Source organism: Squalius cephalus (assembly GCF_949319135.1).
Source record: "Squalius cephalus genome assembly, chromosome: 11".
Classification (NCBI taxonomy): domain Eukaryota; kingdom Metazoa; phylum Chordata; class Actinopteri; order Cypriniformes; family Leuciscidae; genus Squalius; species Squalius cephalus.
In genome coordinates, this window is record NC_137132.1 from 36,166,540 (window position 1) to 36,180,165 (window position 13,626).

Here is a 13,626-nt window from a genome sequence, read left to right on the forward strand (position 1 = left end):
ATGTCTGAGTTGGAATGTTTCAAACTTAATAGAACATTTTGCAACTCACTCCAGAGCTTATATACTGTCACATATCTGTATTGCGTAATGTCTGTGTTACTGGTTCTGTCTTTGTTTTCTCTGATCACAAACTTTACTGTAGCTTGAGTTTTCCCATTTCTATATCATGTAAGAAAAAATCCATTCTGTGAACCCATCGTCCATCTCTGTTTCTATAAGGGCCTCTACTTCGTCTTACTTTTCTACTTTGTCAGACTCTTTATGATCTCACGGCCCAATAGTAACGTGTTGTCTCTATAATAATGCTATTTCCCAAACACTTGAGAAAATGTGTGCATCCTTAAAAAAAATCTAGCTTTGATCACCGAAATATTAACAATTACAGACCAATCTCTAATTTACCATTCCTGGCCAAAGGTTTAGAGAAAGTAGTGGCCTCTCGATTACGATCTTATCTAACTGCAAACGTCTGTATTCTGTCCATCACACAGCACAGAAACAGCTGTTATTCAGTGATCAATGACATCCTCCTGTCTGTGGATTCTAGGTTTATAAACATCCTAATTCTCCTTGACCTAAGCTCTGCGTTTGACTGTCTGTGAGGATATTCTCCTCCCTCGCCTTTCTGAAATTGCCAGTATTGGTTCAGATCTTTCCTGACTCACCTCTTACCTCAACAACAGAAAGTATTTTATTACTATGCAAGGGTACAAATCTGCCTCTGCTCCTCTCTGCCACATGGTGTTCCTCAGGGTTCAGTTTTTGGTCCATTTTTCTTTATCATCGACATGCATCCTATTGGTGACATCATACATATCCATATAAGTTTGGACTTCATTTTCACTGTTATTTTTTCACTGTAAATTGACCACCAGCTCTGACATGCCATCTCTTCTTGATTGCCTTACTGCATGAATTGGGGATATCAAACACTAAATGTCCCTGAAATTTCTTAAACGGAATAATAACAAAACTGAAATATTGTCGATTGACTCTACTACACCAATCAAAAGAATAGTCCTGTGCTTTGATATTGATAGGGTTCATATAAAATCCTCCTCCGCTGTCCTTTTATTAAGAGTGATCCCCTCTAGCAAATTCCTTTAAATCCCTAAGTGTCTAACCCTGCTTCACCCATTCCTGCCCACCAAAAACTCTCTTAGATTGTCTGATCTTGGCCTTTTGTCCATTCCTAGATCTTGATTGTCTACTATAGGTGAAAGATCATTTTGTGTTTCAAACATCCCTTCTTGATAAAACTTTAGAACACTGTTCCCTCATAAATGAATAACTAACAGAGAAACAAATGAGTATTAACACTCTAGTTACTTCTATTAACCCTCTGGGGTCGGCAAACATGCCGGAAACTCTGATTAAGAGTTGTTATTAACTCTTATTATTAACTCTTATTAGTTTCTAACAAGAAACTCTGATTAACTTATTAGTAAGTCATAGGACTCAGTTGAATGAGGTAATTCAGTATTAGCTGATCAATAACTACATTTTTTTTTTTAATCTCCCAGAGGACTACTAAGAACTACAATATACAAGTTAATTAATGAGATAACGCACAATGTATAACTTATTCTAAAGTAAAGATCATGGTAACCCACTAGTAATGACTCAAGTGTTAGCACATCCTTCAGAAGGAATTACTTCACAGTGTTCAGAAGTTAAAAGCATGATAACTCTGTAGCAATGACTGAAATCATTGTAAGCTTTTGAGGTTTTTGTAGCCTCGTCTCTGTCTACTTTCAAGACCAGTTAAAAACATAACTATTTGAAATGTATTTTCGATCATTTGTACTTGGTGTGCTTTGTTTTCCTTGAAATGTACTTCTACCTTGAGTTATGGAAAGGCGCTATATAACTTTTTCTTCTTTTCTTAATGTAAATGTGGATATGTGACTTAAGTTTCCAAATACTTTTTGGGGCCACTGTTGTTCAAAACAAAAGCTGAAAGAGAGTGAAAACACAGCTTCTTCTGCCTGAATCGTGGCTGCGTACTTGCGGTTGCGTTCTTTCACCACCATGCGGGTCATACTCTGGATGCAATGGGCTCTGTAGTTCTCATAGTGGGTTTCCCGGGTCACATCCTTCAGATCTTGCATGTGTGTTCGTACCAACATGTTCCTCAACTTCACAAAGTCACAGTGTGCTGGGTTCTCCACTGTCCAACAAACACACACAAACACAGTACATATCCAGTCCACTAAAATGATCATAAAATAATTGTGTAACCCCTGTATGCTTTACTGACAGTGGGAAACTCGGTTACACTTTATTTTAAGGTGTCATTGTTACAGTGTAATTATATATTTAAGTACTGAGTAATATTAAGCAACTACATTTAATTACTATAGGGTTAGGATCTGGTTAGTTGCATGTAATTATGCATAACTTACTGTTATTACTATGGTAAGTACATGTAACATATGTAACAAGGACACTGTAAAATAAAGTGTTGCCGGAAACTCTTGTGAGGCGTGTTTGTTCCTGGATCAGGATCATACCTTCTACGATTCCCCAGGGGTACAGACGTCCTCGAACCCTCTTGCCTTTGGCCTCCACTACTGTGTTACTGCCAATCACAGCGAAGGGAATGCTGTCCTACAGGACGAGGACAAGAAAACGAATCATCTCAACAGAAATCATCCTTTAGGGGTGTAACAAAAAAATATTTAAAAAAGAATAACAAAAAACAGCCATTCAAGTATAGTGCTAGTGGTTTATTTTATATATTTTTGGGGCTGGTTAGTGATTTCTTTTCTTGTTGCATCAAACTGGGTTCCAGTGCAGATACAAGACACTGGCCACTAAACAGAAGCAAATAAAGCTATGCTTTGATAGACAGAGCACTGGTGTGAGTTTGCAAGTGGGCGACTCAGTAGTACTGCCTTTTTGCATGGTTTACTGGACCTTATTCATGTGGCTATTACATTTCTGGTCATTAAAATAAGTACATTTTTGGTACCAATTTATATTAGGTTCCTTTAACTTCTATGTACTGACATTTAAATGAATCATTTGATAAAATGCATGTATTGAGTACATACAAGTTTTTACATTGTACTTATATTTGTATGTAAATAAAGCTGTAATTAATTTCTGCAATTACATCTATAATTACAATGTTGAGTTTTCCCTAACACCTTAACCCTCATTTAAACCTACTCATACCACCAAACCTGACCCTAACATTGCCTGTCTCCCACCTCAATATCAGCTTAAGTGATTTGCAATACAATATGAACATAATAAATATATTGTACCCAACTATTTTTTTATGTAAGTGCATGGTAGTTAAAAACACCTAATATAAAGTGGGTCCGTTTTTTTTTTCAGTTATTTTTTAATTGAATGGACTGACTGAACTACTGAATAACTCGCAAAACACACACACATGTTCTGGCTCAGGACACAATATGTGAAAAACAAGCCTGAACCTTGAGCTCTTGGTCTTGCTGTTTGAAGTCCTCATCCTCATCTGAATCACAGTCTGGAAACTGGTAGATCTTTATTCCGTACTGTTCGATCTCCTCTCGAATCTGCCGGAGCACAAATAGCTGAAATAAGCCCAACGGTTCATACACTGACAACACACGGGACAGGTTTTGACAGCTTGGGCACTTGCCTTGATTTTCTTTTTCTTGACCTCCATTGGTGTGAGCGTGTCAGCTTTAGCTAGTACAGGAACGATGTTGACCTTCTCATGAAGAGCCTTCATAAACTCCACGTCCAGAGGCCTTAAACTGATGCAGACACACAGTGACGATGATCAACACACACAACAGCACAAACTAGAAGTTTGTCAGCAATTTATATGTTTGATTTCTCTGTCATTGGTGCTGGAGATACTGTGCTTTATGTTGGTAATAGGTGCAATAACAACAACAACAGAAAAAACATGTTGACTTGGCTTGCCTTCCCGACACAGATCAGACATGACCAGCAGAGGGCACAGATGGATTGTGGGAGCTGGTTACTTTTTAACTGGCAGATCTCTCATTGAGACAGAGCACTTACTTATACTAGGACTGTTTTTTCTTCACCCAGTAAAAAACAAACAAAAAAACTCCTATATACTGTATGACTCTAATAGTCACGAAGCCGTATCATTTCAAACAGACATCAAGCAGTTGATCTTGTTGTTCTCCAAATACAAAAGACTTATGGTGATGTAAAAAGGGCATCTGGACTAAAAGGAAATGTGTCGCATTAAAGTGAGTGAAATATGCATTATCAGATGGATTATGTCTTGCATAAAAGCATGTGCTTTACAGTACACATACTATCATACTAAAGAGATGATCCCTGTTGAGTAAGATGAGCTTTAGCTGCCCTTATGGAGTTTGAATACCAGCCTTGAGCCTCAACCACTAAACCACACCACCATAAAGAAGTCAGGTTTGATCAGATCTGCGTTTATAATGCTGATGACACTCATACCCGTGACCGAAGGGTGAAATGAAGTAGAGACAGCAGTGCACTCGGTTATCCTGAATGTTCTTGCGGTTCAGTCCGCTCTCATCTCTGAAGTACTGCTCAAACTGTTGGTCTATGTAGTCTGCCACTGACTTCCAGCTGAAAACACACAGACACAGCACTGAATCACCAAACCTGTGTCATATTCACTCCAAAATCAAAAGAATTATACAAGAAAATCTTGTTGACTTTTATTTGTTGTACTGCCTTATAATGTGAATCTTGTGAGTTTAGCATGCATGATGTTACTGTAGCCCTATACTGTACCATTCAGTGTTATTGACAGCATCCCCGAATCCTGGTGTGTCCACGATAGTGAGCTTGAGTTTGACGCCCTTCTCCTCGATGTCCACTGTGTGTTTGGTGATCTCCACCGTCTGAGTGATCCGCTCTACCAACAACACAGCCATCAGAACATACAGTACAGCAACACTCACAGCAAACAACCGCGAGAGATGAACTCACCTTCAGCATTGAGCAGCTTGCGGTCTTTGTAGAGATCTGTAAGGAACAGACTGTTGACCAGGGTGGACTTTCCTAAACCTGACTCTCCTGTGAGGAACAAAAACTCCATCATCAACGACACCATTGATATTAAAGGAACAGTTCACCCAAAAATGAAAATCTTGTCTTCATTTCTTGTATGACCACGTTTGACATCAGTAACACAGATTAGTCTAGTCACTGACCTTCAAACTGGCACTATATGTCTGAATGGATGTGAACAGGGAGATTTCCAGAGAATAACAGCTTACATTTCAGTCTAAAGCTATCATGTGACTCCATAAGAGTGCTTGAGTCATATGGACTACTATTATGATTTATGGTGCTTTTTTTGTGCCATTTTGGAGCTCAACAGCCTCAGTTCTCATTCACTTTCAGTAGGTGAAAAAGAGCAATGTGAACAATTAAAAAAAAAGAAGATGGTTCACTACATTATTTTTGGGTGAACTATACCATTAAAATGCAGAAAAAGGAGAACACACTTTTTTCATAAGGTTTGTTTTGAAGCTAATTTCCACAGATATGATGTTAAAAAATTACCTGCCACCATTAAAGTGAAGTCAAAGCCCTTCTTCACAGATTTGCGGTGAACCTGATTTGGCAAAGTAGCAAATCCCACATACTCCTTGTCTTGGTCCTAAAGAAAGAAAGAGAGAGAACGAGAATGATGAAAGATAGATATGATAAATATAATTTAAAACAAATAAACATTCAAACAACCAACATATAACATATATTTAACTCAAGTTGATGGAGAGAGAACCCAAGAATCAAAAAACGAAACATATTTTCTCAATATGTATTCAGCATAGTGAAACGTCAGCCTTCAGTTTGTAGGCGATATCTCTTATTATCATAACAGCCAGCGGGAGATGACAGACATTGTGAGAGTCTCTCTCTGGTAGGCAAACCACACGTGCCAGGCTTTGGATTGAAGTGAATTAGGAAAGATGTGGGGTGGAGCGTCATAAACCCAAAAAGGGTTTTACGCCTTTAATTATCTTTTACAAACATGCTCTAGACCACCAACAGGATCCACTTAAAAACATGCCATTAAAATGTAAATCCATCCTCCCGAAAAGCAAGTGACAGATGAAACACAATCTCAAGAACCAAAACATGTGTCCAATTCAGAACAAAAACTATGAGAGGTAACCGGGCAACTGAGATCCCTCACAAAACAATCCTGTGGTAATATTTGATATGTACCATGGTACCGAAGGATTACCATTCATAGTGCTCCAAGAAACTTCAAAGAATACCATGGTACATTCCAACATGTGATTCTTATGCTTGTTGGGAGTGATGTTTCAAGGTGTTTATGCACGGACGCTCATGATGGAAATCAGACCCCGGCGTTCATTACCTCAGTAGCGTCATAGGGGTCATAGCGACCCCAGGGGCTTTTAGGCCTGGATGGGCTGATGGGAGACGGCAGGCTAAAGTCCACGTGGCCCCGCTGAGCCCCGTGTCTGGACTCGTGCTCTAACTCTCCGGGGCCCCTGGGTGCCGCCACGGGCCTCAGGAAGGTGGGTGTCCCCGGGGTGTGAGGCCTGCTGTGAGCCTCACCCTCACTATCGGCCTTATGGGGCCCGGGGTGGGCGAACGGGTGACCCTCTCTGGGCGGATGATGTCCCATGATGTGCTCCAGCTCCGAGTCCTCCGAGTCTTCCTTAGGGAAGTGCTGAGGTCAGGAGGGGATCGGGCAAGTTAGGGGTCGGGCCAGAACATATGGGCAGGTACAGAAGCGGTTTAATAGGGAAAGTTAAGGTCATGGAGAAGAGAAGCAAAAAGAGAATAGACCATTTAGTGGTTAGACAAAAAACACAGTGCATGCCCTTACAAAACATTACCATGGTAAATACCCATTTACTAGAGAAGTAACCCAGTAAATGAAAACTCCATCAGTTTGACAGAAATTAAGGTTACCATGGTAAAAGTTTTTACGAGGTATAATGAATACAAGAGAAGCACATAAGTGGTATAAGGAGTGTTCCTGAGGAAGATGAAACTGGAGTGCACGCGTCTACACTGTTGTTAGTGTCCACACAAGACGTCAGACATCAAGACACAACACAGATGACATTGATACTCCCTGCACAAGAGTTGATAACAATGACAGAATCAATGCTGTTGTGAAATAAAGAGTAAAGATTCCTGCTCCAGTCCACACAGCTCTATTGAGGACCACACACTCACTCCAGACGAGAGTCCTTCCACAGCAGATTGGCGAGACATGCGAGCAGACATACGAATGTTAAAGGGGTCCTATAATGCCCTTTTCACAAGATGTAAAATACGTCTCTGTTGTCCCTAGAGAGTGTATGTGAAGTTTTAGCTCAAACTACCTCACAGATATTTTTATAGCATGTTAAAATTGTCACTTTTTCAGGGTTAGCAAAAATACGCAGTTTTTGTACCTGTCCCTTTAAATGCAAATGAGCTGCTGCTCCCAGCACACAGGGCGGAGCTTCAAGAGCTTGTGTGTTTAGCAGCTCTGATTACCTCACACAGACACACTGAAAATTTCGAAAACTTTTAGTCTTTTATGTTCAAACCAGAGTCAGACAAAGATGGAGAGACTCAAGAAGAAGTGACAACATTTCTGAATGGTTAGTTGATGAATTTATGTAGCTGATGTGGAGTTAACTATCTTCTAGTCATTGATTAGCATATTCTGTGATGATAATCTATAAATGAGTTCCCGGGGGCGGGGTTTATGTAAATTTTAGGGTTAGTGAAGAAGTTCGTTGTAGTCTCTACCAGCCGTTTGTTGTAGTCCTTAAAATCGATTTCTGTAAAAGCAAATATCTCCCTTTGCTTTGAACTTTGAGCGTCGTAACTTTGCAGATGTTGTTCATGCTCAAACCGCAACATTACACACTAACTAAAGTTAGAAAAAAGAAATCATAATCAACCACCCCTTTAAAGAAGTTCTGTTCAACACATCAGCCATATACACGCTGCAAAGGGCCATGCTTCATTTATGCTCTTTAATGAGCCTCTGACTAGCGAACTTAAACATGGCTGACAACCATATTGGTGTCTTTAAACTCTAACAATGGCCTTTTTTGTCCTGGTAAACCTGTTCAGAGAAGGCCAAGATGTAAAACTAAAGGTTGCATGTGATGGGTGGGCAATGTGACCCTCTCAGGTTTCCACTGCTCTGAGACTTGTCCAGATAAATAATGCATCGTGGTGCAGTGAATCCGTGTTCGAGGTGCAGGCATGATCTTGTACACTGGAAAAGTGATTTTATAACGATGGTCATATGGTCAATCTGTTGCCACAACCTGGAAGACACAAACACTGAACTGAACAGATGTCCCATAAGAGTCCTGCCTGCTGTTCGTCTCTAACATTTATCACTGAATTTCCATCCGTTCTCCAATCCGCTTGTCCTACGCAGGGTCGCAGGGATGCTGGACTCCCAGTGTCTCGAGTCGAAGGCGGCCCGTCCATCGCAGGCTTCTCACCTAATACATCTGCATGTTTTCTGTTCTGTCAAACTGATTTTTGCCATTGAACAGGTCAAGGCCACATCATCACATGACATGGCTTTTGCAACATTCGACTTCTGTAATGAAATGTTTTTCTTTTTTCTCTGATTGCAACAAGACATTTTGACCGGCAGATTCAGACCATCTCCATGTATCCCACTGGTTACCTTGGGATAAATAAATCTCTATTTGCTATTACGGTGTAACCTTTGTTACATGAACTTTAACTGGCACTACAAAGAACTGCATTTGCGATTGACCTAAATAGCTATTTGACTGATCGTTTAACAATTTCCGTCCTAGGTGATATTACTCAAAAGGAAAAGTAATTTCAGTTATTACTTTTTGATGAAAGATTATAAAGACAATAGAACAATGTACGTTGATAAATTGCTCACAATAAGAAAGCAAGTAAGAAACGAGTAAAACAAGGTCAATTTCAAGTTGACTTTAACAAATAATTAAAGTTAATATGCTGGCTTGTAGAAGAGTGGTCCATATCTAAGGGCAGTCTCCTAAGAGGTCAGAGGTCAAACGGACCGTGGGGGGGAGGGAGGATCACCAGTACCTTTTCCACTTCATGCATCCTGGGCTCAGGTGACGCTGGCATAGAGTCTTGCTCATCTGATGCCGAGTCGGTCTCGCGGTCACTGTCCTCCATCGCTACTGGAGCTACTGTGCACTCTGCCATCTCCAACCACAAGAGACAGGGGAGGAGAGGAGGCGCACGGCGGGGACAGACCGAGAGCAGTGTGAGGTGGAGGGATGTTACATGGGAGTAATGTTTGGTGGAAAGGATGGCAAGGGGATGAGAGAAAAAGAAAAATATGAAATGATTACATTATTGCAACAGGTCTTGATGCAGCCAATGGATGCCAGTGCACAACACCACAGCTGGCCACTGGAGCTCCTCTCAGGATCCCTGGGTTTAGATGTAGCGTGGACGATAGAGATATTTCAGTGTGTCGTAACGACTAAATATGCTACCATATATGCAAAAAAATAAATAAACAAGTCAAAAACCACCACGTGATACAAGAACGTTATCACATTCAAATGGTGTTTGAACTGAATTTGCCAACACACATCTAACCAAATGTTTTATGGCAGTAATAAGTAATGGAACGGTCTGTCAAATGTCTAATGCTCAATTCTGAGGAAACCCAACTACATGCTAGCATGAATCAGTGTCACCTTGACAGGAAAAAGAAACTAGATTTTTGCATTTTTACACAGAAAAGGAAAAAAAAAGGACCTAAACATATAAATGTTTTCGCAGGCCCTGTGAATTTTTAGTGATGAAAATGAGTATTGGTAAAATGTTATTATGCTGATCATCAGGGCTTTAATCTTCTTATTAAAGAGGCGGGACTAGAGTTTATAAACCTAATCTAACCATACATAAATCTAGTGATTCATAATTATACTATAGTGCTAAAACAGCAATAGTGACGCTTGACTTGACTAACAGCACTAATGAAGAGCTTCCTGGATTAGGTGACGGTGACCTGCTTTACACCACACGCGAGCTGCAGAGATCGATGTTCAGTCTCCATCACCACAGGCTTCACTGGCCTATTTCAATCACTGCTCAATACTGAAACACGGCCTCCAGAAACAGACTGGACAGTATAGTGACAAAAACCTGGCTTGAAAATGTTGAAATGTCTTCATGGTAAAGCATTATTCCTCAAGTCTAACATGAAGATTTCAGCTCAGCCTACTCAGACATTCAGTTCATATTATTGAGACGTTACGGATGTGCTGGAGATCAGGCTGGGGAGGGAACTGAACAACAGCTCACAGCATGAGTTATATTATGTATCTAGCAGGAGCATTTACATCAGCGACATCCTCTTATGGCCTTGTGGAAAACAAAACTAAGCAGAATAAGATATATATCATAAATAAAATAAAATAAAGCAAATGAAGGACAGCGAGCCCACAAGATAACTCTGATGCCCATATTCCACAACATGCACACAGAATCTCACCTGAAACGCCTCTGGGAGGATGAAACAGTCTAAACTTCTTGTCTTGTCGGAGCCAGCTCCTCATTCCCTTTCCCACTGGAGACCCGGTGGCCAGCTCATTATCTCAGGCTTTATACCCGGCCAGGCGGGGACACAGTGCCCTTCACTGCATCGAGCTGTCCCGCTGCCCCAGGGCACCAATCAGCAGCCGCCTCCACCGCAGCGCTATCGACACACACTACACTAAACCTGACCCAGGACACACTCACGTTCAGCAGATACACACAGCTGCCATCATCTCCATGAGCTTCACGTGCTTTATGGGGAATGAATGATGTTCTGGTGTTGAGGGATCTGCTCAGTTAGTGGGACTCCACAGATCAATGCCGAGCTTTCAGCCTTACATTTTTGAGGACGTCGAGAATGAGTTTCAAGCCAGGCACAAAGACACACACTCTCAAAGTGCTGTAATTGTTTGCCACCATGGGCCAGATTTACTAAACAGGGCAGATTAGCGTGAGTGTTGATGGGAGTGGAAAGTTCAGAGCGTGATCTACTGACGACACGCGTGTGAAAGAACACAGACACCGGATCATTTCCATAATGACCAACACAATCTATCAAGAGCAGCGCAAATTAGCATCTGGTTTAAGACATGTTGTTTTTGGGTGGTAAATAATGGCGCAAACACCAGTACATTGACGAGCTCAAACCTTAGTAAATCACCTCGCATGATTCATTTAAATACTCTCCTCCCATTGAGTCTGAAAGGGAAAATCCTACAATAAGTTACTGTCCATGTCTTTTCAGCGCTAATTTTTCTCTGAGTGTCTTAATAAATCCTGACAGTAGTTTTTTTAAAACCAAAAGAGGGTTTGTGTTGGCGCAAGCTGTTAGTAAATCTGCCCCCAAGTGTCTTTTAAAGGAATAGTTCACAAAAAAAAAATATTTTCAAATGTTATTCACATTCAGTTATGAGACAAGAGAGAAGTAATGGCCTTTGATTTCATTTACATCAAACCTGACACACCAAGTCTGGACCTGTGAATGAGTAAATGAGTTTGTTTCTAGAAGGATTGTGAACTGTTTCTTTGATTACTACTCAGTTCAGCTTCTTATTCATGCTGGAAAGAGGGCAGCCGCTGGCATGAGGTAAAGTCAAGAGTGTGATTATAATCGGCATTAAAGTCTTAACAGATCTCAGACGCAGAGAAAGATTTAAAGAGCAAGATTAAGGAATTTCAGAGCATGTCCCTGATCTCTGCAGAACTTGATTTCTAGGCCTAAGAAACAATAGGTTTAGATATGAGATTGTAGAAGTCCAGAAATCCATAGTTTCGTGGCAATATTAATGCTAAAAGTATTTTGTGTCAAAATCTTCCAAGTTTCCAAAAGTTTCCAAGTATTTTTTTAAGTTGACAACTTATAAACTTGACAACAAAAGTATCTGTACTTATTGGTTTAAAAACTTGCACAATGACATATATAGTCCAAGAAGATTCTCAAATTCTAAGTGACATTGGCATATATTGTTTTAAGAATTAAAAAAAAAAAAAAAAACTCCTTCAAACTTGTCCTTTACACGTGGTAACCAGACAGTTGATAGTTGCCATTGACTTCCATTGTATGAAAAAAAAAAAAATCAACATCAACTGTTACCAACATTTTTTTTCTTCTTTTGTGTTCAGCATAAGAAAGAAACTCATACAGGTTTTGGAACAACTGTAAGTAAATTATGGGTACAAATTATTTTTGGGTGAACTATCCCTTTAAGGGAGGAACCTAACATACACCCTGTTTGTCCACAGATGGTTTAATATAGTACACCAAATTAGCAAGGTTAAGATTAGTAAGCCAAAACCAATAACTTCAGTCTTGCTCTCATTAAAGTTTAAAGAGATCTCAGATTTAATGTCACACAGACGTGCAGGAAAGCAAGAGTTTGAAACCTTTCTTTTCCTTCTGTTTCAAAGCCAAATAAACTGAAGTGTCATCTGACAAAGCCTATAGTGCTATAGGAAACACTTTAGTTTAGGGTCCAGTTCTCACTATTAACTAGTTGCTTATTATCATGCATATTACTAGTACATTTGCTGTTAATTAGTACTTATAAAGCACATATTAACGCCTTATTCTGCATGACTGCATTCTACATCCCTTAATCCTATCCAACACCTGAACTTAACAACTACCTTACTCACTATTAATAAGCAGTAATTAGGAGTTTACTGAGGCAAAAGCCATAGTTATTAGTTAATAGAGAGAATTGGACCCTAATCTAAAGTATTATATTCGAGGAGCAGAAAACATCCACCTTTCAGTCGGTGAAGAAGAAAGCAGGTCATCATTCCAGCGCTTGTCTGTCAGGTCACTGTGGTCAGATCCGCTCAGCCACGCATGAACGTCTCAGTGTGTGAATCCAGCACAGATATCACACACACACACACACACACCGCCACAAAAACACTACTGAAGCAGCCCAAAGGAGACGACAACTGCAGAGATTAAAGGCTGAAACTGTTAGGGTAACTGCTATACTTTTTAATAAACGATAAACGGAAAGAGAGCAACGCAGCAACACTACGCTGAAAGTTCACACAGTTTGATGTGATTGTTGGAGAGCTGCAGTTCAACACGAGCTCACTGGTGCCGCTACACACACAAACAATCCAGCTCGCTCTCACACACCGTGTCCACTTTGTGCCGTTTGTGCACTTTTGAGCCAACAAATACCAATTTGTTGTGGTAGTTTAATGAAGTAGACCTGCCGAAGAATGTAACGCTGTGATCACATGTCAAGCGATGGCTCAGCCGACAGCCTGAGATCCACCTGAAGGGTCTTTGGGCTCCTGCTGAACATCGGGAGGTCAGAGTTCAGCTGGACGGGGTGTGAAGAAGAGGAACCTCCTGAAGAGCCTCCTCATTAGCTTTGACGGATATATCTGCAGTGAGCTGTAGGTGTGAGTGTGTGTGACAGCAGCTGAGTGTGTGTCAATGGAGCTGTTGTGTGAATCAGCACAGCGGAGCTCTTTGTGTGTGTGTGTGTGTGTGTCAGACTCCAGTGAAAGTCTCAAACAGGTGCACAATATCAAAATGATACACAACATAAACTTGAGCAACAATATCAAAATGATACACAACATAAACTTGAGCAACAATATCAA

The 13,626-nt window shown here is 40.5% G+C and overlaps 1 protein-coding gene across 10 annotated transcripts in view; it reads right to left on the reverse strand.

The window, feature by feature from the left end:
- The window catches only part of septin4b (septin 4b), a 64,871-nt gene that overhangs the window by 5,495 nt on the left and 45,750 nt on the right, over positions 1 to 13,626 (reverse strand). For 3 of the 10 annotated variants that reach the window (XM_079885356.1, XM_079885362.1, XM_079885363.1), the window contains exons 2-9: positions 5,530 to 5,626; positions 4,951 to 5,037; positions 4,753 to 4,876; positions 4,450 to 4,584; positions 3,635 to 3,752; positions 3,447 to 3,548; positions 2,514 to 2,610; positions 2,008 to 2,170 (exon numbers count right to left, since the gene is read on the reverse strand). In XM_079885356.1, coding sequence (XP_079741482.1) covers positions 2,008 to 2,170; positions 2,514 to 2,610; positions 3,447 to 3,548; positions 3,635 to 3,752; positions 4,450 to 4,584; positions 4,753 to 4,876; positions 4,951 to 5,037; positions 5,530 to 5,539 — 836 coding nt within the window. In that variant the 5' untranslated portion in view covers positions 5,540 to 5,626. Of the gene's footprint in view, positions 1 to 2,007; positions 2,171 to 2,513; positions 2,611 to 3,446; positions 3,549 to 3,634; positions 3,753 to 4,449; positions 4,585 to 4,752; positions 4,877 to 4,950; positions 5,038 to 5,529; positions 5,627 to 6,355; positions 6,674 to 9,057; positions 9,181 to 10,483; positions 10,569 to 13,626 lie in introns of those variants that run through there. The other 7 variants (XR_013822684.1, XM_079885357.1, XM_079885359.1 and 4 more) reach the window with 5 other exon arrangements.